This window comes from Oreochromis niloticus, linkage group LG2, assembly GCF_001858045.2.
Source record: "Oreochromis niloticus isolate F11D_XX linkage group LG2, O_niloticus_UMD_NMBU, whole genome shotgun sequence".
Taxonomy (NCBI): Eukaryota; Metazoa; Chordata; class Actinopteri; order Cichliformes; family Cichlidae; genus Oreochromis; species Oreochromis niloticus.
In genome coordinates, this window is record NC_031966.2 from 36,187,574 (window position 1) to 36,215,378 (window position 27,805).

General features: G+C 45.5%; 1 protein-coding gene across 3 annotated transcripts in view; it reads left to right on the forward strand.

Annotated features, from left to right (window-relative positions):
* Window positions 1-27,533, forward strand: part of arap3 (ArfGAP with RhoGAP domain, ankyrin repeat and PH domain 3) — a 58,436-nt gene extending 30,903 nt beyond the window's left edge. For 2 of the 3 annotated variants that reach the window (XM_005463800.4, XM_005463801.4), the window contains 26 exons: window positions 6,431-6,615; window positions 11,384-11,490; window positions 11,870-12,069; window positions 12,840-12,925; window positions 13,238-13,420; window positions 14,354-14,489; window positions 14,864-14,968; window positions 16,122-16,275; window positions 16,355-16,457; window positions 16,628-16,826; window positions 16,910-16,973; window positions 17,053-17,216; window positions 18,683-18,895; window positions 19,076-19,181; window positions 19,331-19,478; window positions 19,559-19,627; window positions 19,964-20,038; window positions 20,123-20,240; window positions 20,317-20,445; window positions 23,980-24,116; window positions 24,404-24,486; window positions 25,096-25,131; window positions 25,273-25,336; window positions 25,413-25,550; window positions 25,651-25,689; window positions 25,814-27,533. In XM_005463800.4, coding sequence (XP_005463857.2) covers window positions 6,431-6,615; window positions 11,384-11,490; window positions 11,870-12,069; window positions 12,840-12,925; window positions 13,238-13,420; window positions 14,354-14,489; window positions 14,864-14,968; window positions 16,122-16,275; window positions 16,355-16,457; window positions 16,628-16,826; window positions 16,910-16,973; window positions 17,053-17,216; window positions 18,683-18,895; window positions 19,076-19,181; window positions 19,331-19,478; window positions 19,559-19,627; window positions 19,964-20,038; window positions 20,123-20,240; window positions 20,317-20,445; window positions 23,980-24,116; window positions 24,404-24,486; window positions 25,096-25,131; window positions 25,273-25,336; window positions 25,413-25,550; window positions 25,651-25,689; window positions 25,814-26,296 — 3,524 coding nt within the window. In that variant the 3' untranslated portion in view covers window positions 26,297-27,533. Of the gene's footprint in view, window positions 1-4,666; window positions 4,858-6,430; window positions 6,616-11,383; window positions 11,491-11,869; window positions 12,070-12,839; window positions 12,926-13,237; window positions 13,421-14,353; window positions 14,490-14,863; window positions 14,969-16,121; window positions 16,276-16,354; window positions 16,458-16,627; window positions 16,827-16,909; window positions 16,974-17,052; window positions 17,217-18,682; window positions 18,896-19,075; window positions 19,182-19,330; window positions 19,479-19,558; window positions 19,628-19,963; window positions 20,039-20,122; window positions 20,241-20,316; window positions 20,446-23,979; window positions 24,117-24,403; window positions 24,487-25,095; window positions 25,132-25,272; window positions 25,337-25,412; window positions 25,551-25,650; window positions 25,690-25,813 lie in introns of those variants that run through there. The other variant, XM_019346843.2, reaches the window with a different exon arrangement.
* Window positions 27,534-27,805: the final 272 nt, after the last annotated feature.

Genomic DNA, 27,805 nt, shown 5'->3' on the forward strand with positions numbered 1-27,805 from the left:
CGGAGAGGGCATAGCGCCGAAGAAGCAGCTCCTTAAGGGCGGCGTACTTCCCTCAGGCGGGTGGGTCCCGGAGGAGAGTCAACACACGACGGGTGGCTAGCGGGTCGAGAGAGGCCACCACCTGGTGATATTTCGTGTCGTCAGCCGAGATGCCACGAAGGGCGAACTGAGCCTCCACGTGCACGAACCACGACGGGGGATCGTGAAGCCAAAAGTCCGGCAGCTCGAGCGGCACAGCAAACACAGCTGCAGCCGGAGGCAGAGGGCTGGCGGCTGCTGATGCATCCAGAGCGGAGTCGGTGCCACCATCGGACTGCAGCATGTTCGAGTCAGGGGTCACCAATGTGGAGGTAAACACAGACGACACCAGAGCTCTCGATTAACATTCCTCGTTTATTCTTCATCACCACACAACTGAACACTTTTCCCTCCAAAACATAGCAACAACACTTCCTGAGAACTGGGTGTGAGTGGAGCCCTTCGGTGGTCCACCACAAAACGATACATTTTTAGACATAGGTTGTAACGGCCGCCGTTTTCTTTGTGAGTATTTATTACACAGCGTGCTGCGGAGAAAAGTCTGTTCTAACGTTTGAGTCTAAGGTTTATTTTTTAGCACCTGACGGCTCTTTTTTTGCTTCTCATCCGTAAATACTCTGCATCTTTCACGTGATTCAGTTTATTTTGAAAAGTCTCAACAGGATCTTGAGCTTTATTGTGAAAGTGGAAAATAAACAAGCGGACACAAGGTGGTTTTACCGTCGTTGTTGCTAACGACAACGCATAAAAACAAGCGCTTGTCCGTCTGTAGTGTGGTTATATTAAATATAAGAGAAAGAGAGAACTTCAGGAAATTAATATAGCCACTACAGTGACCATCAAAATAATGAAAAAATATTGCCGTAAACAGTTTATTTTGCGACACCACGAAACAAACGATAGCGTAAAATGAAACGATAGACGTTTTTATATTGTCATCTGATATACAGTATATCGTTATATCGAACAGCCCTACATGGAGGGTTTCACCCCAAGTCCAGCACCCTGAGGCTGTACGCTAAGCGGAAGGAAGGAGGCCGGGGACTGGTGAGTGTCAGCACCACAGTCCAGGATGAGACAAGAAACATCCACGACTACATCAGTAAGATGGCCCCAACTGACAGCATGCTCAGCGAATACCTCAGGGAGCAGAAACCCAAGAAAGATGAGGAACCATCATGGAAGGACAGGCCCCTGCATGGTATGTACCACTGGCAGATAGAGGAGGTGGCTGATATCCAGAAATCCTACCAGTGGCTGGGCAAAGCTGGACTGACAGCACAGAGGCACTAATCATGGCAGCACAGGAACAAGCTCTGAGTACAAGATCCATAGAGGCTGGGGTCTATCACACCAGGCAAGACCCCAGGTGCAGGCTGTGTAAAGATGCCCCTGAGACAATCCAGCACATAACAGCAGGGTGCAAGATGCTAGCAGGCAGGGCATACATGGAACGCCATAACCAAGTGGCCGACATAGTGTACAGGAACATCTGTACCAAGTATAACCTGGAAGTCCCGAGGTCAAAATGGGAGACGCCCCCAAGGGTGATGGAGAATGACCGAGCTAAGATCCTGTGGGACTTCCAGATACAGACGGACAAAATGGTGGTGGCTAACCAACCGGACATAGTGGTGGTAGACAAACAGGAGAAGACGGCCGTAGTGATCGATGTAGTGGTTCCGAATGACAGCAACATCAGGAAGAAGGAACACGAGAAGCTGGAGAAATACCAAGGGCTCAGAGAAGAGCTCGAGAGGATGTGGAGGGTGAAGGTAACGGTGGTCCCCGTGGTAATCGGAGTACTAGGTGCAGTGACTACCAAGCTAGGCGAGTGGCTCCAGCAGATCCCGGGAACAACATCGGAGATCTCTGTCCAGAAGAGCGCAGTCCTGGGAACAGCTAAGATACTGCAGGACCCTCAAGCTCCCAGGCCTCTGGTAGAGGACCTGAGCTTGAAGGATAGACCGCCCGCAGGGGCGAGTGGGGTATTTTTTGATTTTATACAGATATATATATATGTGTGTGTATATATACAGGGGTGCACATAAGTGGTCCGCAGGTGCGCATTCACTGTCAAAATAAAAGACACGCACCAGATAAGAAGTTGCAACGCGCGTTTGCGTACATATAAAAGGCACTGTTTTTGTCCGCTAGAGTGGGATTTTCACAGCATATTCTGCACCACATCACTGTGCGTTCATCATTTGTTTGAAGCCAGCTCACCTCCTGCAACCACTTTTCCGAGAATACGCACTTCTTTTGCGCTTCGGACTCCTTCTGACATTTCTTTGGAGGTGGAGGAACACCAAAGTAATTGCTTAAAGGAGCTTGCTTCTAAACATTCTAAACAAATGTCTGTCCTCCTCCAGAAAATCTTATGTACGCAAACGCAAACGAGATATCTTAACAGACTTAACAGAGATAGCTTCTGGGATTTGTTTATGGCACTGGAAAGTTTTCTCGTACGTGCGAAAGACTGCTGTATCTTCGGCTGGCTATAGTTTTTCTTTTCCCAACTTGCTCCCATTGTTCCACAACTTGGTTTAGCTCTGATTTTCTGGATTCTTGAGTATTCTTTTTCGTGGACCTTCTGCAGGTGATAGAAGAGGTTTGTTGTGTTGCCATCGGGCGCGGGAATCGTTTTATAGCATAGCTTGTAAATGGACGTCTTCTGCTCTGTGTTGGTGCTGTTGAACCCAAAATGTAACCAAATCACAGACATACCCCCTGTGTTCAGTAAAAGTGCTTCTTCTTGGGCTGCCTGTGTAGCTATCTCTGCCTGTTGCATGTCCGGGCATGAAACTGCAACCTGTCACGCGTCCATCGTTTTGAGTTTTGAGCATGTCGCAAAACCAGGTGCACGTAAAGCAGCACCATGTCGCAAAACCACAAGAACGAGTTTCTTTGCGGATATTTCTTCGCCAAAAAATATTATTTTTTATACTTTATTTTCTCTTGCATAAAGCTAGACTATGTATAGTCTCAAGACAACACTAATATATTTGCCACAGGCTATTTAATGATATTTTTTATGTAATAATTTATAAAAATAGGTTAGAAATGATAGAAGACAAATGGCATGATAGACACTTTTTTGTCGTCCACACGATATATATTGTCATATCGCCCAACACTAGATGTTGGTGACGATATGTGATGACGTGGTTGTGATGTGATGATGATTAAAGCGCCTTGAGGCGACTGTTGTGATCTGGCACTGTGTGATAGTGATGATGACGTAGAGCTGGGCGATGGAACAATAACGATATGTATTGCGAAATAACTTTTTCTCAATAGAAAAATGAAACTATTGCGATAGACCTCACCTCTCTCTCTCTTCCTCTCTTAAAAAAAAAAAAAAAAGAACAGCCAGTCCAAATTAAATAGTGCAGAGCCGAACCAATCACAGCCGCAGCGTCACATCACGTGACTTGTTACGTAGAGCACAAGTGCCAAGCTGCACATGTGTAATTGTTTGGGAAGCAGCCAGCCGCCGTGCCGGCCGGGTAATGGAGGAAATGAGTGTGCCGACTAGAGAAAAATCAACCGAGAGCTTAGGTGACCAGGTTACCGAAGAGAAAACAGATGATGGTTCCAATTCCGGAGAGATTGTTGAAAGGAAGGGCAGAGAAGTTCCATAGTGTGGAGGTATTTTGGCTATTTGAAGTCTGACAAAAAACAGAGTAGCGCGCAGTGTAAATTGTGCCGAAAGCATGTTCCCACATAGTCTGGAAATACAACATACCTTTTTTATCACCTGAAGCAGTGCCACCCCCTAGAGCACGCTCAATCTCTGACTGAAAGCGCTAATTCATCATCGAAAACAACCAGGAGAATCCCTGCAAAGCAGCAACAGTCAATTGAGTCGGCTTTCTCCAGCGTCTTACCATATGACAAAAAAGCTAAGAGACATAGCAACATAACAAATGCCATAGCTTACTGTCTTGCTAAAGCCATGCTACCAATAAACACGGTCGAAAATGAAGGATTCAAGCAGCTAATTAAGGTAATGGATCCTCTTTACCAACTCCCTGGACGTAAACATTTCTCTCAGACAGTGCTTCCAAAGCTATATATTGACAGTGGAATTGACAATTTAGTAGTCTGTGTTGTTTGTTCTATTTTGAAACTTAAACACTTTAGCGGCTGCCTTTTGTGTAGTTTGCAATATTTGCCTTTATTTATCTGAAACTGAAGTCTCATGTTCCTTAAGTACATCTGTCCTGTTGACCTTATTATGGAAATAAATATTTAAATCAAAACAAGCTGCTGATTATTTCAGATTTTACTTGTGAGCAACGGCACATTTAAATCTTACAAATATAGTTATTTAGATTATATCGTGATATATATCGTTATCGCCTGAAAGGAAAAAAACATATTGTGATATGAAAAAATCTTATATCGCCCAGCTCTATGAGGATGATGATGATGATGATGATGGTTGTGATTGTGAGGTAGTCAGACTCGAACGTCAAGGAAGGTGGTAGGGAAGCAGACTACGCAGACATTTCAGGTTTCCAGAGGTGAGCAATTTACTTACAGTGAACTCAATTTAAAAAGACACAAAACCTCACACTTTTAATTAGCTCATTTACACAACTAAATGGCTGTATTAACGAAAAGAAAAAGATTCAACAAATCGCTTTAGACCTTGACACAAACAAAAGGAAGCATTTCTATCGAAAAAGAAACCCCTCCACTTGGTTCAACCTGCTTATGTCGTGTGTGACATCATCAGGACTTTAAAATGAGGAAATGCTAGGCGGGCGTTTCCCCACACCTGACCCACATGGAGACTGAAAAGAGAACACAGTAAGTATGAACAAATGACTTAATCTGTAACATAATAAAATATAAAGAAATATGTAACTGAGTATTTGCCTTAATTTGCAGAATGTTTGATTTGCTGGCAACAGAACGCTTACACAAACAAACCCGGGATAGTGAGTGAAGCAATGTTACTTGACAAATAGCAAATCATAGCAAATAAATAGAAACAGAATAATGTGCATAATGTGCAAAAAAAAGGTTAACACATATGGGACAAATGGAGAGCATTGCAGCTGCTCATCCACTTTGTCACAGTGAAGGTGATGATGATGATGATGATGATGATGATAATAATAATAATAATGATAATACATTTTATTTGAGGGCGCCTCTCTAAAACCCAAGGTCACCTTACAAAGAGAAAAAGACATCAAATAAAACAGTAGATTAAAATAGATTCTAATAAATTAAAATACAGAAACCAGCAAAATACAACCACAAACAACAAATTAAAAAACAAAAAAACATAATTTGACAGCAAGTAAAATGTGTATTAAAGCGAGTAATCCAGTTTAAACAAGTAGGTTATGAGTTGTGACTTAAATAAGGGAAGGGAATCTATATTTCTCAAGGACTGAAAGCTCTGTGCCCCATAGTGATAAGGCGAGCAGAAGGAACAACAAGATGAGTGGCAGATGAAGATCTGAGAGAGCGGGAAACTGTGGTGATATGAAGCAGATCACAGAGATAAGGAGGGCCAAGGTTATGAATGCACTTAAACGTGAGAACTAAGATTTTAAAGTTTATCCTGGCTTCTATGGGCAACCAGTGAAGCTGTTGAAGAATCGGGGTGATATGGTCTCTAAAGGGAGTACGAGTTATGACCCGAGCTGCAGAATTCTGAAGAAGTTGAAGTTTATGGAGGGACTTATTGCGGAGACCAAACAGGAGACAAGGATGGCAGCAGCATGGGGAGTAAGGAAGGGACGAAGTGGATTAATGTTACGTAAGTGAAAGTATGCAGACCAGATTATGTAATTAATGTGAGACTGAAATGAGAGAGTCAAGTATGACACCTAAACTCTTTACCTGCAGGGAAGCAAGAATGGGGGAATTTTAAATATTAATGGAGAAACTGAGATTTGGTTAAGGTAGAGGCTGTGCCAACGAGTAAAACTTCTGTTTTATTACTGTTAAGTTTGAGAAAATTGGAGGAGAACCAAGATCTGATCTCCATAAGACAGATCGAGAGGGAGGAAGGTGGGAGGGATGAATTGGGTTTGGAGGAAATGTAGAGCTGGGTGTCATCAGCATAACAATGAAAATTTATGACGATGGTGATGATGCTGTTGATGATGGTGATGATGGTCGTGATGATGATGATGATGGTCGTGATGGTGATGATGGTGGTATTGGCCATGATGATGATGATGATGCTGTTGATGATTGTCGTTATGATGATGATGATGGTCGTGATGATGATGATGATGATGATGATGGTCGTGATGAGGATGATAATGGTGATGACGATGGTCGTGATGGTGATGATCGTGGTATTGAGCATAATGATGATGATGATGATGGTGATGCATTTGATGTGTTTCCTGTGCATCAGTGCTGCGGCGGCGCTGGGTGTCCACGTTGCAGGAACACGTCAGAGATCAGCTGGTGTTTGGACGGCGGCGTTTCGGTCCTGGAGCTCACTGCCAGAAACATGGCGGCCTGGAACTCAAAGGAACCAAATCCAAAGTGTACGCTGCCATCAACACAGACCAGATCTGGCTCTACAAGAGCGAGCAGGTGAGGGCGCCACCAGTTGACTTCTTGTGACTTTCTCAGGGTCCTGTGACTATTTGATTCCTCTTGGTGGCGCTGTCACTTGGTGTTCGCTCGCTTTGTGGTAGAGTATCACTTCCTTTTCCTGCTCAAACACAGTGGTGTTTCTGAGTAGATTTTCTGCTTAGCAATTTAATTGAAATCTTTTGATACATCCCTTTTTCATAGTATAATCTTAACGTGCTTCATCTGAATCACCCTTTCTGTGTACTCACTACCTAATTTATAGCCAAAGTATTCACTCACTGTCTCTTTACTGTTTCGCTAGCTTAGCTTAGCTCGTAGCCGACTCGTTAGCACCATGGCTACTTCACCTGTCCCTCCTGCACTTTCCTGCTCATTGTGTCAGATGTTTAGTTACTCCTCGGCCTCCTTTAGCAGTAATGATACCTGTAACAAATGTAGCATATTTGCAGCTCTGGAGGCCAGGATTACTGAATTGGAGACTCGGCTTCGCACCCTTCATTCACCCGTAGCTAGCCAGGCCCCTGTAGCTGGTGCAGCCGAAGATAGCGTAGGCCCCGCTAGCTGTTCCCCGGCAGACCCCAAGCAGCTGGGGAAAGAGGGCGGCTGGGTGACGGTGAGGAGGAAGCATAGTCTTAAACAGAAGCCCCAGGTACACCACCAACCTGTTCATGTGTCTAACCGTTTTTCCCCACTCGGCGACACACCCGCCGGGGGTCAAACTCTGGTAATTGGTGATTCTGTTCTCAGACATGTGAAGCTAGAGACACCGGCAACCATAGTCAATTGTCTTCCAGGGGCCAGAGCAGGCGACATTGAAGGAAATTTAAAACTGCTGGCTAAGGGTAAACGTAAATACAGTAAGATCATCATTCACGTCGGCAGTAATGACACCCGGTTACGCCAATCGGAGTATCAATATTGAATCGGTGTGTAACTTTGCCAAAACAATGTGGGACTCTGTAGTTTTCTCTGGTCCCCTCCCCAATCAGACCAGGAGTGACATGTTTAGCCGCATGTTCTCCTTAAATTGCTGGCTGTCTGAGTGGTGTCCCAGAAACGATGTGGGCTTCATAGATAATTGGCAAACCTTCTGGAGGAAACCTGGTCTTGTTAGGAGAGACGGCATCCATCCCACTTTGGATGGAGCAGCTCTCATTTCTAGAAATATGGACCAATTTATTAAACCCCCCAAAATATGACTATCCAGAGTTGGGACCAGGAAGCAGAGTTGCAGTCTCACACGCCTCTCTGCAGCTTCTCTCCTCCTGCTACCCCCCAAAAACCCATCTCCATTGAGACTGTGTCAGCTCCCAAACAGACAAAAAACAAACTAAAAACCAGCAATAAACAACTTAAACATAAAAAATCACAAAGAAAGAACAATACAGTATCCACATCTGAACCAAAGAGTAAAACAGTGAAATGTGGATTATTAAATATTAGGTCTCTCTCCTCCAAGTCTCTGTTAGTACATGACTTAATAATTGACCAACAAATCGATTTACTCTGCCTTACAGAAACCTGGTTGCAGCAGGATGAGTATGTTAGTTTAAATGAATCAACACCCCCGAGTCATTCTAACTACCAGAAATCTCGAAGCACAGGCCGAGGGGGCGGTGTGGCAGCAATTTTTCACACCAGCCTATTAATTAACGAAAGACCAAGACAGACTTTTAATTCATTTGAAAGCCTGATGCTTAGCCTCGTCCACCCCAGCTGTAAAACTCAGAAACCAGTCTTACTTGTTATCATCTATCGTCCACCTGGGCCTTACACAGAGTTTCTCTCTGATTTCTCAGACTTTTTATCTGATTTAGTGCTCAGCTCAGATAAAATAATTATTGTGGGTGATTTTAACATCCATGTAGATGCTAAAAATGACAGCCTCAACATGGCATTTAATCTGTTATTAGACTCAATTGGCTTCTCTCAAAATGTAAAAGAACCCACCCACCACTTTAATCACACTCTAGATCTTGTTTTAACATATGGCATAGAAACTGAACATTTAACAGTGTTTCCTGAAAACCCTCTGCTGTCTGATCATTTCCTGATAACATTCACATTTACAATAATTGATTACACAGCAGTGGAGAGTAGACTTTATCACAGTAGATGTCTTTCTGAAAGTGCTGTAACTAAGTTTAAGAATATAATCCACCCACTGTTATCATCTTCAATGCCCTGTACCAACATAGAGCAGAGCAGCTATCTGAACCAACAGAGGTCGATCATCTTGTTAATAATTTTACCTTCTCACTACGTACGACTCTGGATACTGTAGCTCCTGTGAAAACTAAGGCCCCAAATCAGAAGTACCTGACTCCGTGGTATAATTCTCAAACACGTAGCCTAAAGCAGATAACTCGTAAGCTGGAGAGGAAATGGCGTGTCACAAATTTAGAGGATCATCATTTAGCCTGGAGAAATAGTTTGCTGCTTTATAAGAAAGCCCTCCGCAAAGCCAGAACATCTTACTATTCGTCACTGATTGAAGAAAATAAGAACAACCCCAGGTTTCTCTTCAGCACTGTAGCCAGGCTGACAAACAGTCACAGCTCTACTGAGCCAACAATCCCTTTAACGTTAACTAGTAATGACTTCATGAATTTCTTCACAAATAAAATTTTTATCATTAGAGAAAAAATTACCAATAATCATCCCACAGATGTAATATTATCTACAGCTACTTTTAGTACCATCGATGTTAAGTTAGACTCTTTTTCTCCAATTGATCTTTCTGAGTTAACTTCAATAATTAATTTCTCCAAACCATCAACGTGTCTTTTAGACCCCATTCCTACAAAACTGCTCAGAGAAGTCCTGCCATTAATTAATGCTTCAATCTTAAATATGATCAACCTATCTCTAATAATCGGCTATGTACCACAGGCCTTCAAGCTGGCTGTAGTTAAACCTTTACTTAAAAAGCCATCTCTAGACCCAGCTGTCTTAGCTAATTATAGGCCAATCTCCAACCTTCCTTTCATATCAAACATCCTTGAAAGAGTAGTTGTCAAACAGCTAACAGATCATCTGCAGAGGAATGGCTTATTTGAAGAGTTTCAGTCAGGTTTCAGAGCTCATCACAGCACAGAAACAGCTTTAGTGAAGGTTACAAATGATCTTCTTATGGCCTCTGACAGTGGACTCATCTCTGTGCTTGTCCTGCTAGACCTCAGTGCTGCGTTCGATACTGTCGACCATAATATCCTATTAGAGCGATTAGAACATGCTGTAGGTATTACAGGTACTGCACTGCAGTGGTTTATATCATATCTATCTAATAGACTCCAATTTGTTCAAGTAAATGGAGAGTCCTCTTCACACACTAAGGTCAATTATGGTGTTCCACAGGGTTCAGTGCTAGGACCAATTATGTTTACATTATACATGCTTCCCTTAGGCAGCATCATTAGAAGACATAGCATAAATTTTCACTGCTATGCAGATGACACGCAGCTCTATCTATCCATGAAGCCAGATAACACACACCAATTAGTTAAACTGCAGGAATGTCTTAAAGACATAAAGACCTGGATGGCCGCTAACTTTCTGCTTCTTAATTCAGATCAAACTGAGGTTATTGTACTCGGCCCTGAAAATCTTAGAAATATGGTATCTAACCAGATTCTTACTCTGGATGGCATTACCTTGGCCTCCAGTAATGCTGTGAGGAACCTTGGAGTCATTTTTGACCAGGACATGTCCTTCAATGCACATATTAAACAAATATGTAAGACTGCTTTCTTCCATTTGTGCAACATCTCTAAAATTAGAAATATCCTGTCTCAGAGTGACGCTGAAAAACTAGTTCATGCATTTATTACTTCCAGGCTGGACTACTGTAATTCTTTATTATCAGGATGTCCTAAAAACTCCCTGAAAAGCCTTCAGCTGATCCAAAATGCTGCAGCAAGAGTCCTGACAGGGACTAGAAAGAGAGAGCATATTTCTCCTGTTTTGGCTTCCCTTCATTGGCTTCCTGTTAAATCCAGAATTGAATTCAAAATCCTGCTCCTCACATACAAGGTCTTAAATAATCAGGCCCCATCTTATCTTAATGACCTTGTAGTGCCATATCACCCTATTAGAGCACTTCGCTCTCACACTGCAGGCTTACTTGCTGTTCCTAGAGTATTTAAAAGTAGAATGGGAGGCAGAGCCTTCAGTTTTCAGGCCCCTCTTCTGTGGAACCAGCTTCCAGTTTGGATTCAGGAGACAGACACTATCTCTACTTTCAAGATTAGGCTTCAAACTTTCCTTTTTGCTAAAGCATATAGTTAGGGCTGGACCAGGTGACCCTGAATCCTCCCTTAGTTATGCTGCAATAGACGTAGGCTGCCGGGGATTCCCATGATGCATTGAGTTTTTCCCTTCCAGTCACCTTTCTCACTCACTATGTGTTAACAGACCTCTCTGCATCGAATCATATCTGTTATTAATCTCTGTCTCTCTTCCACAGCATGTCTTTCATCCTGTTTTCCTTCTCTCACCCCAACCGGTCGCAGCAGATGGCCCCGCCCTCCCTGAGCCTGGTTCTGCCGGAGGTTTCTTCCTGTTAAAAGGGAGTTTTTCCTTCCCACTGTCGCCAAAGTGCTTGCTCATAGGGGGTCATATGATTGTTGGGTTTTTCTCTGTATTTATTATTGTGCGATCTACTGTGCAATATAAAGCGCCTTGAGGCGACTTTTGTTGTGATTTGGCGCTATATAAATAAAATTGAATTGAATTGAATTGAATTTGACTTCCCATGTTTCTCCAGTGTTTCCGTAATGGGATCGGCATCACGGTGGTCGAAGCTCGCGGAGCGACGATCCGAGATGGAAAACACAAGAGCTTCGACCTCATCACGCCATATAAAACTTTCAGGTGGGTGAACCTGAAGCTCAGCTCAGCTGATGCTTGTTTTTGTCAGTACTGTCCGCAGTCACCTCGGCAACGACTCCAACGGCCGCCACGCCCACCTAGCGGATCACTGCAGCACATCAGGTTGGATTCTAATGCACTCTGCAGTGTTGAGCTGCGAGGAAGCAGGGCGTTGTATTTGCACAGCATCAATCAAACTCTTGAGAAAGACTCAGGTTTGAGACTCTGGGGTTTCCTGCTCTGCAGATCAAACTGAGTCACTGAATGAGAAAAATATCTTATTTTCCCACACAGTTGGAGTTCTGAGTAATTCTGTTTTAATGAGAACGCTGAGACGAACAGTCATAAATGTCATTAAATGACCTTTGCTCCACCTCCTCAGCTTCACCGCAGACTCAGACCGGGACAAACGGGACTGGATGGAGGCACTGCAGGAGGTGATCGCAGAGACTCTGTCAGATTACGAGGTGGCCGAGAAAATCTGGTCCAACCGCTCCAACAGGATGTGCGCGGACTGCAAGGCCCTGAACCCCGACTGGGCATCCATCAACCTGTGTGTGGTCATTTGCAAGAACTGCGCAGGTACAACCTGCTCTCGAGGCTCGACATCTTCACTGATTCCAGAGTCAGAGTCCTCTTTCTCTGTTGTCAGTTTAGCTTTGATCTAATGACGGTGGCGCTCAGCTGTCAGCTAATATGAGCTAGCGTGACAGGAACACATTTACAACCTGCAGCAAAAGCCTACATTTCATCTCATCTGCCATCCATCTTTTATTTACAGTCTGTGTCAGCACAAAGAGAGAAGCAGCTCACACTGACTCACATTATCTGGGACATCTGGTTAGGCAGGCCAGATGTTATCTCTTACCTGTCACAACAGGTAACAGTGCCCCAGTAACATTCCCAACAAGCAGCAACTAACAAAGCAGAAATGTAACCAACAACAACTGCAAGAACCTAACAACACACACACACACACACACACATACAGGTTCCTCACAAAACACCAGGGAAGCTGCTCTGAGGTCAGGAGGACAGCATGGAGACCTGCAGCAGAAAGAAAAACACCACATGTTGAAGGTGAGGTTATTTCTGCGGTTCACTGAAAATATCAGGCCCATAAACACACCTGCACAGGTAAACAGGAGCCTGTTTGCCTGTGCAGACACGAATCACTGCAGGTGAAACTGTCACTTAGGAGACAAGTCTGTTAAGACTGCAGGGTCGTCACCAGGTGAGTCATTGGTATTGTGCTGGTGTTTGGAGAAGTCAGTGATGAAACACACCACTGTGTGTGTGTGTGTGTGTGTGTGTGTGTGTGTGTGTGTGTGTGTGTGTGTGTGTTTGTGTAGGCCAGCACAGAGGGCTGGGCACAATGGTCTCCAAGGTTCAGAGTCTGAAACTGGACACGAGCGTGTGGAGCAACGAGATCGTTCAGGTGAGAGCGGCTTTAGATGACCTCTCTGTCTGAGGGTGGTGTCAGTGCGGCTCTCTGCTGTTACAGGCTTTCAGCTGTAGGGGGGTTAGTGGCAGGTGTAGTCTAACATCCACCTGTTTTTATGGAGTATTCACCTGTAAAGGTGGAAAAGCTTATTAAAGGACACTGAAGCTACTGAGAATGTGACAGAGAAGCTCTAAAGTACCAGCTCAGAGCAGCCGGTTCAGGACCAGCATTCACAGACGCCTGAAAGCAGAGCCGTGCTGTTGTGTTTGTTTGTTTGCTTATACTGTGTGTATGTTTGTGGGCCAGCTCTTCATCATGCTGGGGAACGACCGGGCCAACGACTTCTGGGCGGCCCGTCTGTCCGTCTCTGAGGAGTTGGACTGCGACGCGTCGGCCGAACAGAGGAGAGAGTTCATCGCCCAGAAGTACCGCGAGGGTCGATACCGCCTCGCCCACCCAGCGTTCAGCAGCCAGGAGGAGCTGCTCAAGGTTTGCCCGACTGCTTTCATGAAATAAATACGTTTAATGTTTGCATGCTGGGTTGAGAAGGGCCACAACAAGACTGAGTTATTCTGGTCATAAAGGACATTGTTGTCACTGTTTTGGTTCATGCGTGAAATAACTTCATGCAGCTTTAACTACAGCTGCATGCGGCTGCAACTGTGAACATAACTGAAGCTGGTTAGGACGCTGTAATGCACATGTGTGTGATGGTGTGTGCGGCGCGTTGCTGGGAGAGTGCGTCAGCTTCATAGATCCTAACGTTGTCGATGAGGTCAGACTCAGAACGCAGCGAATCATAAGCAGCTGCTCTTTGTGTGGGGGGAGCCTTTTCCCAGAGTGCACTGGGGCTCAGTGACTGAATGTTTAAAGCATCAGAGACGAAGATAAAAGCAGCTGGTAGATAAAAACAGGAGGCTTCGACTCACTCACACCTTTCATCTAAGAAACTCCTGCATCACTGAACGCCTCCCCGCCATGAGGCGGCGGGGGTGTTACTCTTCATCTGTGTCCTCGGGATTTGGAGAACTTTAAAGAATGAGCATCATCACCTTCTGACCGCCCCCAGAACAGCGTGGCTTTTTCTAAGTGGAGTGTGCTGAAAGGTCAAAGGTTACCCTGATCAGCTGCCATGCTGATTCAAACATTTAAAGACTTAATAAACAATCATGAAACAGAATCACTGAGCAGCACAGCCATGAGTCTGTCTCAGGTACGCACACACTGAGTTACTGTTACAGTGCATCTGTCACATCATCAGACGAGAAGGATGGCTCCTGCGTTTGTGTGTCCGGGTCCGCAGGGCCTGAGGTTTCCATGGCAGCAAACAGCAACGCAGTAACAACGATGATGATGATGATGATGATGATAGTGTGGAGAAATGGTTTTGGTGTTGACGATGATGCTTCGTGTCTCCAACAGGTTCTGTGTTCAGCTGTCTCTGAGCAGACTCTCCTGAAAACGGTGACTCAGATTTTCTCGGAGGCGGAGTCAGCTCACCTCGCCATCGACTCCAACGGCCGCCACCCCCACCGAGCGGATCACTGCAGCACATCAGGTTGGACTCTAATGCACTCTGCAGTGTTGAGCTGCGAGAAAGCAGGGCGCTGTATTTGATCCAATTAAATTCAACATGTGAAGTCAGTGACTCAGTCTCTGAGCTCAGTGCGGAGCAGCATTGGCGCTGAAGGTTGCGGCTTGAGGTCAGCCGCTCCGTTATCAGCGCTGTCCTGCAGGGAGGCTTTCTTCCTGTTACGCTCGGCTTCACTGAGCAGTCAGTCCAAGTGTTGGCTCAGCAGAAGAGCACCAGCATCGGTGTCAGTTTGAACTTTTTCTGCTCCAGGCGCAGCAGTGCATTATTTCTCTTTGTGTTTTTGTTGATTTGATTGGCTGACGGTGTTTATCTGATGATGTTGTGCTTTTATCGGTCAGATCCCAGCGTCTATGATGAAATCATGCAGCCGGTTCTTCACTCTGGGTACCTCTACAAGTCGAGCTCTGCCAGCAGAGGAACGATGTCCAGAAAAAACAGAGAAGGTAGGAGGAGGCGGGGTCAGAGGGTTCGGGTTTAAACAGTCCTCAGATCAGAACAAAGAGGCGGTAAACGCCTCTAACGTCTACCAAAATTCACCCAAACCAAAAACTGTCAGAGACGGTTTCAGGTCTTCAGCAGGTTTCTGCTTCAGTGTTCAGGCTCAGAGCACAGGATGTTAGCTGTGTTAGCTCACAAAGGCTGCTTGGTAGCACAGACGTTGTAGCACGAGCTTGAAATGTGGTGTTTTTTAACGTCATCTCTGGATTATATGATTTCTGAGAAGTGCTGACAAAATAAAAGTTGCTCCTTAGACGTTCCTTCAGATGGTGTTTTTGTTTCGTCCCGACGGCTGAAGTGCAGCTTCCAAACTCCATCAGATTCTCTGAGCCGTGTGCGCACTGGCAGCAAACACAAAGGAATTCTGGGAATTGTTGTGGAATTTGAGGCTACGCTGATACGATAACAATCAGAGCAGACTACAGCTACTCTGTAGCATCGTGACGTAGCTGTCGACGTATGTGTTGGGTCTAAACTCAGACCCCGCTGTATCCAGGACTTACTCCCATGAAAGAAAAACAAGGCAACAGCGATCGATCGATTACTTGCGCAAGGGAGGCCTCATCTATGTCCAGCATGGAAATGACCCCGATGATGGCCTCCTCTCGCTGGCTTTTATTGAGAGACAGTTCACACAACAATAGTACCTCCCCTCATAACCCCCCTTGGTTACAAAGACAAGGCACTGTATGTAAATGTATATACAAGAGTGTAGGTGTGTGTGTGTGTGTGTATATGTGTGTGTGTAGGTGTGTTAGACCTCCTGCTGGGCAGGAAGCTTACATCAAAAGAAGCAGATCTTCCAGATAGGATGCATCTGCAATAAAACACTATAGCCCCTCACCCAGAACCTCGAGAATCTGGGGAGGGGGACTGTGAAATTCCTTTCATCCCACAGTTAAACAATATAGAAATGGATGGTAAGCATAAAAATGACAAACATTTAACTATTCACTCTAACAGTATGCAGAATCATTTATGGCACTGACAGTTTGCTTCACCGCCTGCCTGTGAGCAGCACTAATGTTGCAGATGAAGATGAGGGGGACGAACATTCAGAACTCGGTCTCGTGTAAAATTCTCTGTTCTCATCATCAGACTTCCAGAAGTTCTGGTGCTCGGTGGATCAGTCTCTGGTCTTCTACGAGTCGGATCGATCAGCTGATCCCAGCCTGCAGATCAGCACTAAAGACATCGTGTGTTTGGGCGTCAGTCGACCCGACTCCTCCAACAACAACGGATTCATTGACAGGTTTTTATTCGCCAAGCTCCACGGTTAAACGGAAAGCTCAGCTGGTCAGCCTGGTGGAACTCAAACTTTTCTCCCTCAGGTTTCGTTACACCTTTGAGTTGTATCTGACGTCGGAGAAACTCTTTCAGTTTGGCTTGGAAGCGGCCGACGAGCTGCACAGCTGGACCAAAGCCATTGGAAAGGTCTGCGCCGCATTTCATCTGCGTCCTCATCACAGAGCAGATGATCACGTTTGTTCTGCTGTTCATGTTACAATCAAATAAATAATGTTACAAAATTGTTCTAACACAAAATATTTTGCCTAAAAACTTCCTAACAAACTGATCCATGTTTGTGCTGCGACCGTCACCAGGCTGCGACGCCGCTCAGCTGTCACTGCCTGCTGACCCGAGAGTTTGAGCGGGTCGGGCTTCTACGGTACCGGGCGATGCTGGACCCTCAGCAGTGGAAGGAGGCTTACTTTGTCCTGCAGAAGTCCAACCTCTTCATCTGTCCCCGCAACGACGGCGCCGCCGAGGACATCATCAACCTCAACCGCCTGCAGGAGCTGAGTACGTGTGCTGGTCCCGGTCCGGGTCCTGGTGAATAGTTCTGATGGAGTCTGGTTGTTATTGACGGAGCTCTCTGTGTTCAGGTATCACCTCTGAGATGGAGAACCAGGAGAAGAAAGACATCCTGGTCCTGGTGGAAAAAGGAAGGTGAGTGTTTGTCTGGTTCAGGCTCCAGTTTGTTGTCTACTTCACATTTTGACAGACGTGCGTTCGGTGTTCCCATCAGAACGCTCCACCTGCAGGGCGTCGGTCGCGCAGACTTCTCTCTGTGGTACTCGGACATTCAGCGAGCAGCCGGTGGTAAAGGAAACGCTCTGAGAGACCAGCAGATGAGCAGGAACGACATCCCCATCATCGTGGACAGCTGCATCGCCTTCATCACACAGTACGGTGAGGAAGACTGACTGACAGACTTTCCTTGTTGGTAAGGGTTGGGGTTAAGAGACTTTAGCTACGCCACTGTGGGCTCTGCTGCTGATGGAGGATCGTCTAATTAAACTGAACTGAAGAGGTGGAGGAAGCTTCAGGTCTCAATGGTGACAGGACAGTGAGACGTGGTATCAGTGGTAGAAAAGAGCTTTCCACAGACACAGTGTTGCTCACGCCCAGCAGAGTCATAGTTACACATGAACACAGGATGGCAGCCCCTAACGCTCCTCAGGTCATTTTAAAGAAATGGAAGTGTTTGGACAAATGTACTTCTAAAGTACTTTTATTGCACCGTGTTCACTCACTCATGAGTTGATGTAACATGAATCAAATGGCTGAATTGCCATCTCAGCATGCAGACAGCTTCTATAGTCTTGCTAATGACCTGCTAGTTGTATTCAGGTGTGTTGCAGCAGGGACACATGGAAAGGTTTCAGGACAGCGGCCCTCGAGGACTGGAGTTTGAGTTAGACGATACAGATACAGTCCACATACTTCCATTTGACCCTGGGGCCTGACCATGTAAACACTGGATTTCAAAGGATGTGAAGACCTTTTATTCGCTCACACATAAGAAAACGATCATTTAAAGACTGATTATCATCTTAACAATTCAGACTATTTTACATATCTCCAATTGAGGAACTACATCCAGCAGAACATTGTCACCAGAACTGATCTATATGATCCAATACTGATCGTTCTTCTGAAGGCGAATGGAAACACCTTAGGTAAGGGTGCGAGGGTTTTGACAAAGAAGCCTCACTCTACAGGCTGTGATAAAGAAAGATGGGAAAATGAAGGAAACATTTCAATATCAAATGAAGAATCGTTGGACAAATGTTCGTCCTCATGGAAATGTACAAATACCAATTTATGTCCGGACTTCACCTGGAAATGTCTGATGTGTTTTTTCATACACTGTTGGAGGTTAGGTGGGGCTTTGGCACATGTTTTGGGGCTTCCCTATGATTAAACCCTTTTGGCTTGAGTAAAGCTTTAGTCAGTATATTTAAGGTAAATAACATACCTTTACAATTTTCTACCATACTCTTAGGAAAGGTGCTCCCAGTAGGTGATTAACCCAACCCAAGCAAACCTGCACTCCTCCCCGATGAGTGCAGGTTTGGGTGGAGGAGGAGGAGCAGTGTGTTAGATGCATTGTGAAGCCTGAACCTCACTGCACGGTTCTTCTGCCGTTGTCATCAGGACGACTTCCTGTCGGGTTGAACTTCTTGTGTTTTTCCCTGCATGATGTTTTAGAGCCAGAAGAAAAACCCTGCAGACCAGCCTATGTGTGATTTTACTGTTTCTGCCGATAAATGATGTGCTCAGATGTGATGAAAGAGGCACACAGCTCTGTTCCCCTGGTTTCTCATGTCAGGATAACAAAGCCGTGTGACCGAAGCCGTTCTGGGTCTGTGCAGGTCTGGGTCACGAGGGCATCTACAGGAAGAACGGAGCCAAATCCAGGATCAAACTGCTGATGGAGGAGTTCCGCAGAGACGCTCGAAACGTCAAGCTGCGGATCGGGGACCACTTCATCGAGGACGTAACCGACGTACTGAAGAGGTTCTTCAGAGAGATCGATGACCCTATCTTCATGGTCGACCTCCACCCGCTGTGGCAGGAAGCTGCCAGTGAGTCCACCTTTCTTAAGAGCGGTGCTTCTGCTGTCAGGGTTCAGGTCCAGACCACAGCCTGAACATCACCCGGTTTTACTTTAGATTTCAGGGACGGTCGGCAGTACACCTTCAGCTGATTGTAATTCGTCTAAATGAGTGATTGGTGTCTGTAACGAGTTTGTTCTTCATGCTCAGAGATCCCTCAGAGGCGTGCGAGGCTGGACCGTTACAAAGACATCATCCGCACTCTACCCCGAGTCAACCGGACCACCCTGGCTGCTCTCATCAGTCACCTATACAGGTGAGCTCCCTAAGAAGCTGCACTGGTTACACCTGGTGGGGGTGGGGCTTAGGAACTTGCCTTTTTGTAGAAAACAGCAGGTGAGTGTAGGACACTGAGCCAAACGATGAGATCTAAAGATCTCATCGTTTGGCTCTGCGGTTCTTCAGGGTCCAGAAGTGCGCAGATCTGAACCAGATGTGCACCAAGAACCTATCGCTGCTCTTCGCTCCGAGTCTGTTCCAGACGGATGGGAAAGGTGAGCATGAGGTGAAGATCGTGGAGGACCTGATAGACAACTACCTGTACGTCTTTGAAGTGAGTAAGCCGTAAGGGCACGCCAACATGTTCTTATGTGTGACGTTCTCCCGTGTGTGACGTTCTGTTTCGTGTTTCAGATCGATGAGGAGCATCAGACCCAGATTGAGCTGGAAATCAGCCTCATCACCACCTGGAAGGACACTCAGGTACACAAACTCACTCTTGCACAGACACACAGGTGAACCGTACAACATAGAACATGTGTTAAGTGTTTCATTCAGTGTCCTGGTCTCTGGGACCAACGTGATCATCCATCTCTATCCCAGCATCGTCCTCTGTCACCCCACCCTCTGCATGTCCTCCTTCACTCCACCCATGAACCTCCTCTGAGGCCTTCCTCCTCTCCTCCTGCCTGGCAGCTCCATCTTCATCATCCTTTGTGCGATGCGTTCCCTCAGCTGGTCCTCGGCAGTTCCTTTTAAAGTTTAGCTGATTTTGCCTCTGTGTCTGAAACCGCCGCCTGATTGGTTGATTCTGTACAGCTCTCTCAGGCCGGTGATCTGATCATTGAAATCTATCTGGAGATGAAGATACCCGATTGCTGCATAACTCTCAAAGTAAGGCTGGGCATCGTTAATGAGAACTTTTATTAATAGCGATAATGACGATTACTAAAGCTGTGTGACCTCTGACCCCTGCAGGTGTCTCCCACCATGTGTTCTGAGGAGCTGACCAATCAGGTTCTGTACATGAGGAACGTCCCAGCTGGGGACAAAGATGTCTGGATGACGTTTGAGGCCATCGAGGACGGTCAGCTGGGTGAGCAAACACTCCTGTCCCTCTCAGGAGGTCAGAGGTCACCTGTCTCACATGTCGGTTGTTGTCATGTTTCTAGAGCGTCCGTTACACCCCAAAGAGAAGGTCCTGGAGCAGGCTCTGCAGTGGTGTAAGATGGCTGACCCGAGCTCCGCCTACCTGGTGGTGAAGAGGGTCCCTAAAGGAGAAGGCATCACTCTCCTCACCTGTAGGTGGACACAGCTGTGCTACCCCCCCAAAAACCCATCTCCATAGAGACTGTGTCAGCTCCCAAAAAGACAAAAAACAAACTAAAAACCAGCAACAAACAACTTAAACATAAAAAATCACAAAGAAAGAACAATACAGTATCCACATCTGAACCAAAGAGTAAAACAGTGAAATGTGGATTATTAAATATTAGGTCTCTCTCCTCCAAGTCTCTGTTAGTACATGACTTAATAATTGATCAACAAATCGATTTACTCTGCCTTACAGAAACCTGGTTGCAGCAGGATGAGTATGTTAGTTTAAATGAATCAACACCCCCGAGTCATTCTAACTACCAGAAATCTCGAAGCACAGGCCGAGGGGGCGGTGTGGCAGCAATTTTTCACACCAGCCTATTAATTAACGAAAGACCAAGACAGACTTTTAATTCATTTGAAAGCCTGATGCTTAGCCTCGTCCACCCCAGCTGTAAAACTCAGAAACCAGTCTTACTTGTTATCATCTATCGTCCACCTGGGCCTTACACAGAGTTTCTCTCTGATTTCTCAGACTTTTTATCTGATTTAGTGCTCAGCTCAGATAAAATAATTATTGTGGGTGATTTTAACATCCATGTAGATGCTAAAAATGACAGCCTCAACATGGCATTTAATCTGTTATTAGACTCAATTGGCTTCTCTCAAAATGTAAAAGAACCCACCCACCACTTTAATCACACTCTAGATCTTGTTTTAACATATGGCATAGAAACTGAACATTTAATAGTGTTTCCTGAAAACCCTCTGCTGTCTGATCATTTCCTGATAACATTTACATTTACAATAATTGATTACACAGCAGTGGAGAGTAGACTTTATCACAGTAGATGTCTTTCTGAAAGTGCTGTAACTAAGTTTAAGAATATAATCCACCCACTGTTATCATCTTCAATGCCCTGTACCAACATAGAGCAGAGCAGCTATCTGAACGCTACTCCAACAGAGGTCGATCATCTTGTTAATAATTTTACCTCCTCTCTACGTACGACTCTGGATACTGTAGCTCCTGTGAAAACTAAGGCCTCAAATCCGAAGTACCTGACTCCGTGGTATAATTCTCAAACACGTAGCCTAAAGCAGATAACTCGTAAGCTGGAGAGGAAATGGCGTGTCACAAATTTAGAGGATCATCATTTAGCCTGGAGAAATAGTTTGCTGCTTTATAAGAAAGCCCTCCGCAAAGCCAGAACATCTTACTATTCGTCACTGATTGAAGAAAATAAGAACAACCCCAGGTTTCTCTTCAGCACTGTAGCCAGGCTGACAAACAGTCAGAGCTCTACTGAGCCAACCATCCCTTTAACGTTAACTAGTAATGACTTCATGAACTTCTTCACAAATAAAATTTTTATCATTAGAGAAAAAATTACCAATAATCATCCCACAGATGTAATATTATCTACAGCTACTTTTAGTACCATCGATGTTAAGTTAGACTCTTTTTCTCCAATTGATCTTTCTGAGTTAACTTCAATAATTAATTCCTCCAAACCATCAACGTGTCTTTTAGACCCCATTCCTACAAAACTGCTCAAAGAAGTCCTGCCATTAATTAATGCTTCAATCTTAAATATGATCAACCTATCTCTAATAATCGGCTATGTACCACAGGCCTTCAAGGTGGCTGTAGTTAAACCTTTACTTAAAAAGCATCTCTAGACCCAGCTGTCTTAGCTAATTATAGGCCAATCTCCAACCTTCCTTTCATATCAAACATCCTTGAAAGAGTAGTTGTCAAACAGCTAACAGATCATCTGCAGAGGAATGGCTTATTTGAAGAGTTTCAGTCAGGTTTCAGAGCTCAGCACAGCACAGAAACAGCTTTAGTGAAGGTTACAAATGATCTTCTTATGGCCTCTGACAGTGGACTCATCTCTGTGCTTGTCCTGCTAGACCTCAGTGCTGCGTTCGATACTGTTGACCATAATATCCTATTAGAGCGATTAGAACATGCTGTAGGTATTACAGGTACTGCACTGCAGTGGTTTGTATCATATCTATCTAATAGACTCCAATTTGTTCAAGTAAATGGAGAGTCCTCTTCACACACTAAGGTCAGTTATGGTGTTCCACAGGGTTCAGTGCTAGGACCAATTCTGTTTACATTATACATGCTTCCCTTAGGCAGCATCATTAGAAGACATAGCATAAATTTTCACTGCTATGCAGATGACACGCAGCTCTATCTATCCATGAAGCCAGATAACACACACCAATTAGTTAAACTGCAGGAATGTCTTAAAGACATAAAGACCTGGATGGCCGCTAACTTTCTGCTTCTTAATTCAGATCAAACTGAGGTTATTGTACTCGGCCCTGAAAATCTTAGAAATATGGTATCTAACCAGATTCTTACTCTGGATGGCATTACCTTGGCCTCCAGTAACACTGTGAGGAACCTTGGAGTCATTTTTGACCAGGACATGTCCTTCAATGCACATATTAAACAAATATGTAAGACTGCTTTCTTCCATTTGTGCAACATCTCTAAAATGAGAAATATCCTGTCTCAGAGTGACGCTGAAAAACTAGTTCATGCATTTATTACTTCCAGGCTGGACTACTGTAATCCTTTATTATCAGGATGTCCTAAAAACTCGCTGAAAAGCCTTCAGCTGATCCAAAATGCTGCAGCAAGAGTCCTGACAGGGACTAGAAAGAGAGAGCAGATTTCTCCTGTTTTGGCTTCCCTTCATTGGCTTCCTGTTAAATCCAGAATTGAATTCAAAATCCTGCTCCTCACATACAAGGTCTTAAATAATCAGGCCCCATCTTATCTTAATGACCTTGTAGTGCCATATCACCCTATTAGAGCTCTCACACTGCAGGCTTACTTGCTGTTCCTAGAGTATTTAAAAGTAGAATGGGAGGCAGAGCCTTCAGTTTTCAGGCCCCTCTTCTGTGGAACCAGCTTCCAGTTTGGATTCAGGAGACAGACACTATCTCTACTTTCAAGATTAGGCTTCAAACTTTCCTTTTTGCTAAAGCATATAGTTAGGGCTGGACCAGGTGACCCTGAATCCTCCCTTAGTTATGCTGCAATAGACGTAGGCTGCCGGGGATTCCCATGATGCATTGAGTTTTTCCTTTCCAGTCACCTTTCTCACTCAACATGTGTTAATAGACCTCTCTGCATCGAATCATATCTGTTATTAATCTCTATCTCTCTTCCACAGCATGTCTTTATCCTGTTTTCCCTCTTTCACCCCAACCAATCACAGCAGATGGCCCCGCCCCTCCCTGAGCCTGGTTCTGCCGGAGGTTTCTTCCTGTTAAAAGGGAGTTTTTCCTTCCCACTGTCGTCAAAGTGCTTGCTCATAGGGGGTCATATGATTGTTGGGTTTTTCTCTGTACCTATGAAGCGCCTTGAGGCGACTTTTGTTGTGATTTGGCACTATATAAATAAAATTGAATTGAATTGAATTGAGCTGTGCGATAATAAGCCTCTGATGTTGTATTAATGGCTAACGTGTCCACCTGTGTGTGCCTGTCAGCCTATAAGAGCGAGATCATGAAGGTGGGTCTGCTGAGGTGTCGCGAGGAGCCTCCGAAGCTCCTTCAGGGGACCAGGTTCCAGGAGAGAACGTTCCAGATTCGAGACCACAAACTGCTGCTGCTCAAAGACAAGAAGGTAGTCGGGAACAGTAGACAGCAGTAAAACAAACAGTTAAAAAAGAATAGAATATATTAGATGTCATTGTACATGGACAACGAAACTGTAGGCGCTCCACACCAACTGTGGCTGAATAATTAACAAACAGGAGGAATGTGTACAAAAAGGAGAGAAAGGCGCATACTGGAGAACAAGAAGACGAGTAATACCTGGGAAAACATTAAAAACCCAAATAAGAACAGAAAACCAGCAAATCTCAGTAAAAGAACAGTAAAAAACAAAAGTCTCTCCATCTGTGTCTGCAGAGCATCAAACCTGAGAAGGAGTGGGCTCTGAAATCCTTAAAGATCTACATCGGCATCCGCAAGAAGCTGAAGGCTCCAACCAGGTAACACACACACACACACACACACGTCTGGTTTGCTATCCTCGTGGGGACATCCCATTGACATAATGCTTTCCCTAGCTGCTTACCCTAACAATCAAAAATGAATGACTAACACTGACCCTACACCTAAAACTAACTCAAATGTAACCCTCACACCAAAACCACATTTTGAGTGTGAAAAAATGCCTTCAACCCTGGGCTGTTGGTCCCCACCAGTATAGTAAGAACCTGTTCACACACATACACACACACACACACACACACACACAAGCCCGTTCAGCTTTCTTAGTGAAGACCTTCATCGACATAATAGTTTCCCTAGCCCGTTACCCTAACCATTAAAAATGAATGCCTAACCCTTACCCTAAACCTAACCATAACCTAATTGTTCAAACTTGTGAGGACTGGTGTGTGTGTGTCCTCACAAGTGACTGTCAGTTCTCACAAGTATAGTAGAATGCAGATTTAAGTCCTCACAAAGATAGCTAGACAAGAACACTCACATACACACTCACACACACACACACACACACACTCCTGCGGTCTGAACTGAGCAGTGAGCGTCAGAGGCTGATGGCCATTATCTGATGGCTTGTGTTTCCTGTGCAGGTGGGGCTTCACAGTGATGTCAGACAAACACCAGCTGTAAGTATCAGGGCTCACCTGTCCTCCTCAGTGTCACACTCACCTGCAGCAGCTGATGTTTGACGTCGTGTATTCAAATAAAAGCTCTGAGCGTTTCAGTCTTGCATGACATCAAAAGTATCTGCCCCTCCCCTCCACCAGGTACCTGTGCTGCAGCAGCGAGGCCGAGCTGTGGGATTGGATCACGAGCCTTCTCAGAGCTCAGGTACGTTTACCTGCACGCTGGTCTGGGATCAGCCGTCGCTCCTGTGCTGGCCATCATGGATGTGCTTCTGTTGCAGAACGATGACCCGGGTCCTCCGGCGCTGCGCCGCCACTCCTCCTCTGACATCTCCAAGCAGAAGTTCGGAACGATGCCGCTCGTCTCCATCAGAGGAGACGAGAGCAACAGCAGCATGCTGTCAGCCAATCAGACGCTGGTTAGAGTCCAACTCTCTCAGCTTTTTCTCAAACATGCTCAGTAAACTGTCACAGGTCAAATGCACAAACTCGTCATCTGTACTTTGTCTTCCCCTGCAGAGGAAACTACACGACCGGAGAACTCTCTCCATGTACTTTGTAAGTACTCTGTACTTCCTCTCGTCTCACTCGTGAGCCTGTAGTAAACGCTGGGGGGGCGGGGTTTAACCTTGGGACCGATCCCATCTCTCTGTGTTCTGGTGTGTCTCGTGTGTGTCTCCAGCCCATGAAGGTCCAGCAGGACTCGTTCGAGGAGCGCTCGGAGTCTCCTGACCTGCCTGAGCCGCTCTACGAGGAGGTCGGCGACTTCGGCCTGCAGGTCCTGAAGTCTCTGGAGACCAGCTTCCTGTCCAGCAGCATTGCAGAGACCCAGGAAGTGCCAGACCACCCCCCACTCAGGTTGGTTCCCGTGGAGACCAGAGATTTGGATCACATGATCATCCCGGAAGCGGTCCGGATTGCGAGAGGCTCCGTGGAGACTCTAGAGCAGAGCAGCTGCAGCAGCGGAGGAGCCGGCGGAGGCGATGGAGATGCAGGCTCTCCAGACTCAGACGCCGCCGGCCAGCCCGCGGTGAGAAGCAGGCAGACGCTGCAGGGAGTCTGCACGCCATCGCAGGAACTGCTCCTGCAGGAGCTGTCCTCTGCCTTCATCAAGAAGACCACGGAGGAGGAGCGGGAGGAAGAGGAGAGGCCCTACGATGTCTGAGGACCGAAAGGTGGAGTCACATGATCTCCCTCCATTCACAGCACGCCAGCAGTCGACTCAAGGTGGCCATTCAGGTTACAGAGACAACGATCACATGACCTCCTACAGGACCCGTCAGGCAGACTTTACTGTAAAAGCTGCGGCTGAGGAGGGCCATGTGATGCGGTCGCCTGTAGGTGATTGGAGCTCAGTTCAGGGCTGTGCTAACATCAGCAACTCTCTGACTTTTTCAGCCTGCGTGCAGCGTCCTCTGCAGCCAGGAGAGGGCGCTGTATCAGTTTGTACTTAACAGACTGAGAGCTGAGTCGTTCTCTTTATGTAACAGAAAGTTTGATCACACGTGTTTGAATGTGAATGACTCACAGATGGTCAAAAATGTTTTTATGATATTTTAATAATTCCAACGAGTCTAATCTGATATCTCACATCAGTAACCTTCTCTAACCTGTCAGTTCAAATATTCGATGAAGCTCACACAGGTAAAGGAGGAAGGTGTCACGTGCATGAGACTCAGTAATGGGTAACCCGCAGCGCTGTTCCTGCGGATGTGTTTAAACAAAGTTAGAAGAGACTAAGTGACAGAGAGCCGGCTTCAGTGACGACTCTGGGATTACACATCAGATTACACAAACGATGACATCATAGAAACGCGGCGCTGTGAAGATTAAATTGAAGTAAACAAGCTGCAACATGTGGAACAAATCAAACTGTGAACACAGTTGGTCACATCTAAACGCAGGCGCCTCATTGGTCAGTTCTACATGTCTGCGTGTAAAGTGACCAATGAGGCGCCTGCCTCAGGCTTAAATTGGCGGTCTGGAAGTCTGCGAGTTGGTTTGGCGCCTCCTTGCTGGGACAGTGTAACGTGTTCTTCCTGACGCTCTGTCAGCGCTAATGCTGCATTTCCTGTGAGGACTTCATAATAAAAGTCATGTGATGATCCACCTGGAGTTCATAGTACTGCAGCACTTCCATCAGTTATCACTTTGTATTAGTTTGGAAGCTGTATGAACATTTTTATAGATGTGTTATTCATATAAAGACACTTGTAAACATATCTGCAGTAACACACACGTGTGTATTTATGGGAGTGTTTCCCAGTAGCCACAGTGTTCCAGTAAAGCTGCTGGTGAGGACAGACTGGCCTCACTGGTTTGTGTTGATGAAACCTCCGTGTGCTCATGTTCCTGTACAGTTTTGTGATGTGTTATTAAACTGCTGGTTTGCTGCAAACTGATTGGTTCAGAGCTGTCATGCCTTAGCCAATATTTCCTCTTATTTTGAAAAGCTTCCTCTTGATAGTTTGACAGGATGTGATGCAGAGAGCGAGCAGTAGGGGGCAGCAGGTATTCAAGGATTCTGCAGGGAAGTCTTCTTACAGAGAAACTTTCCTCCGAGGGAAGGGTCCTCGTGTCAGAGTGTGGACAGCCTCTCGCATCAAAGAAGCTGAATCAATCAGATCTGAGAGCAAACTCGAACACAAAGATCATATCCAACTTTATTTATTCA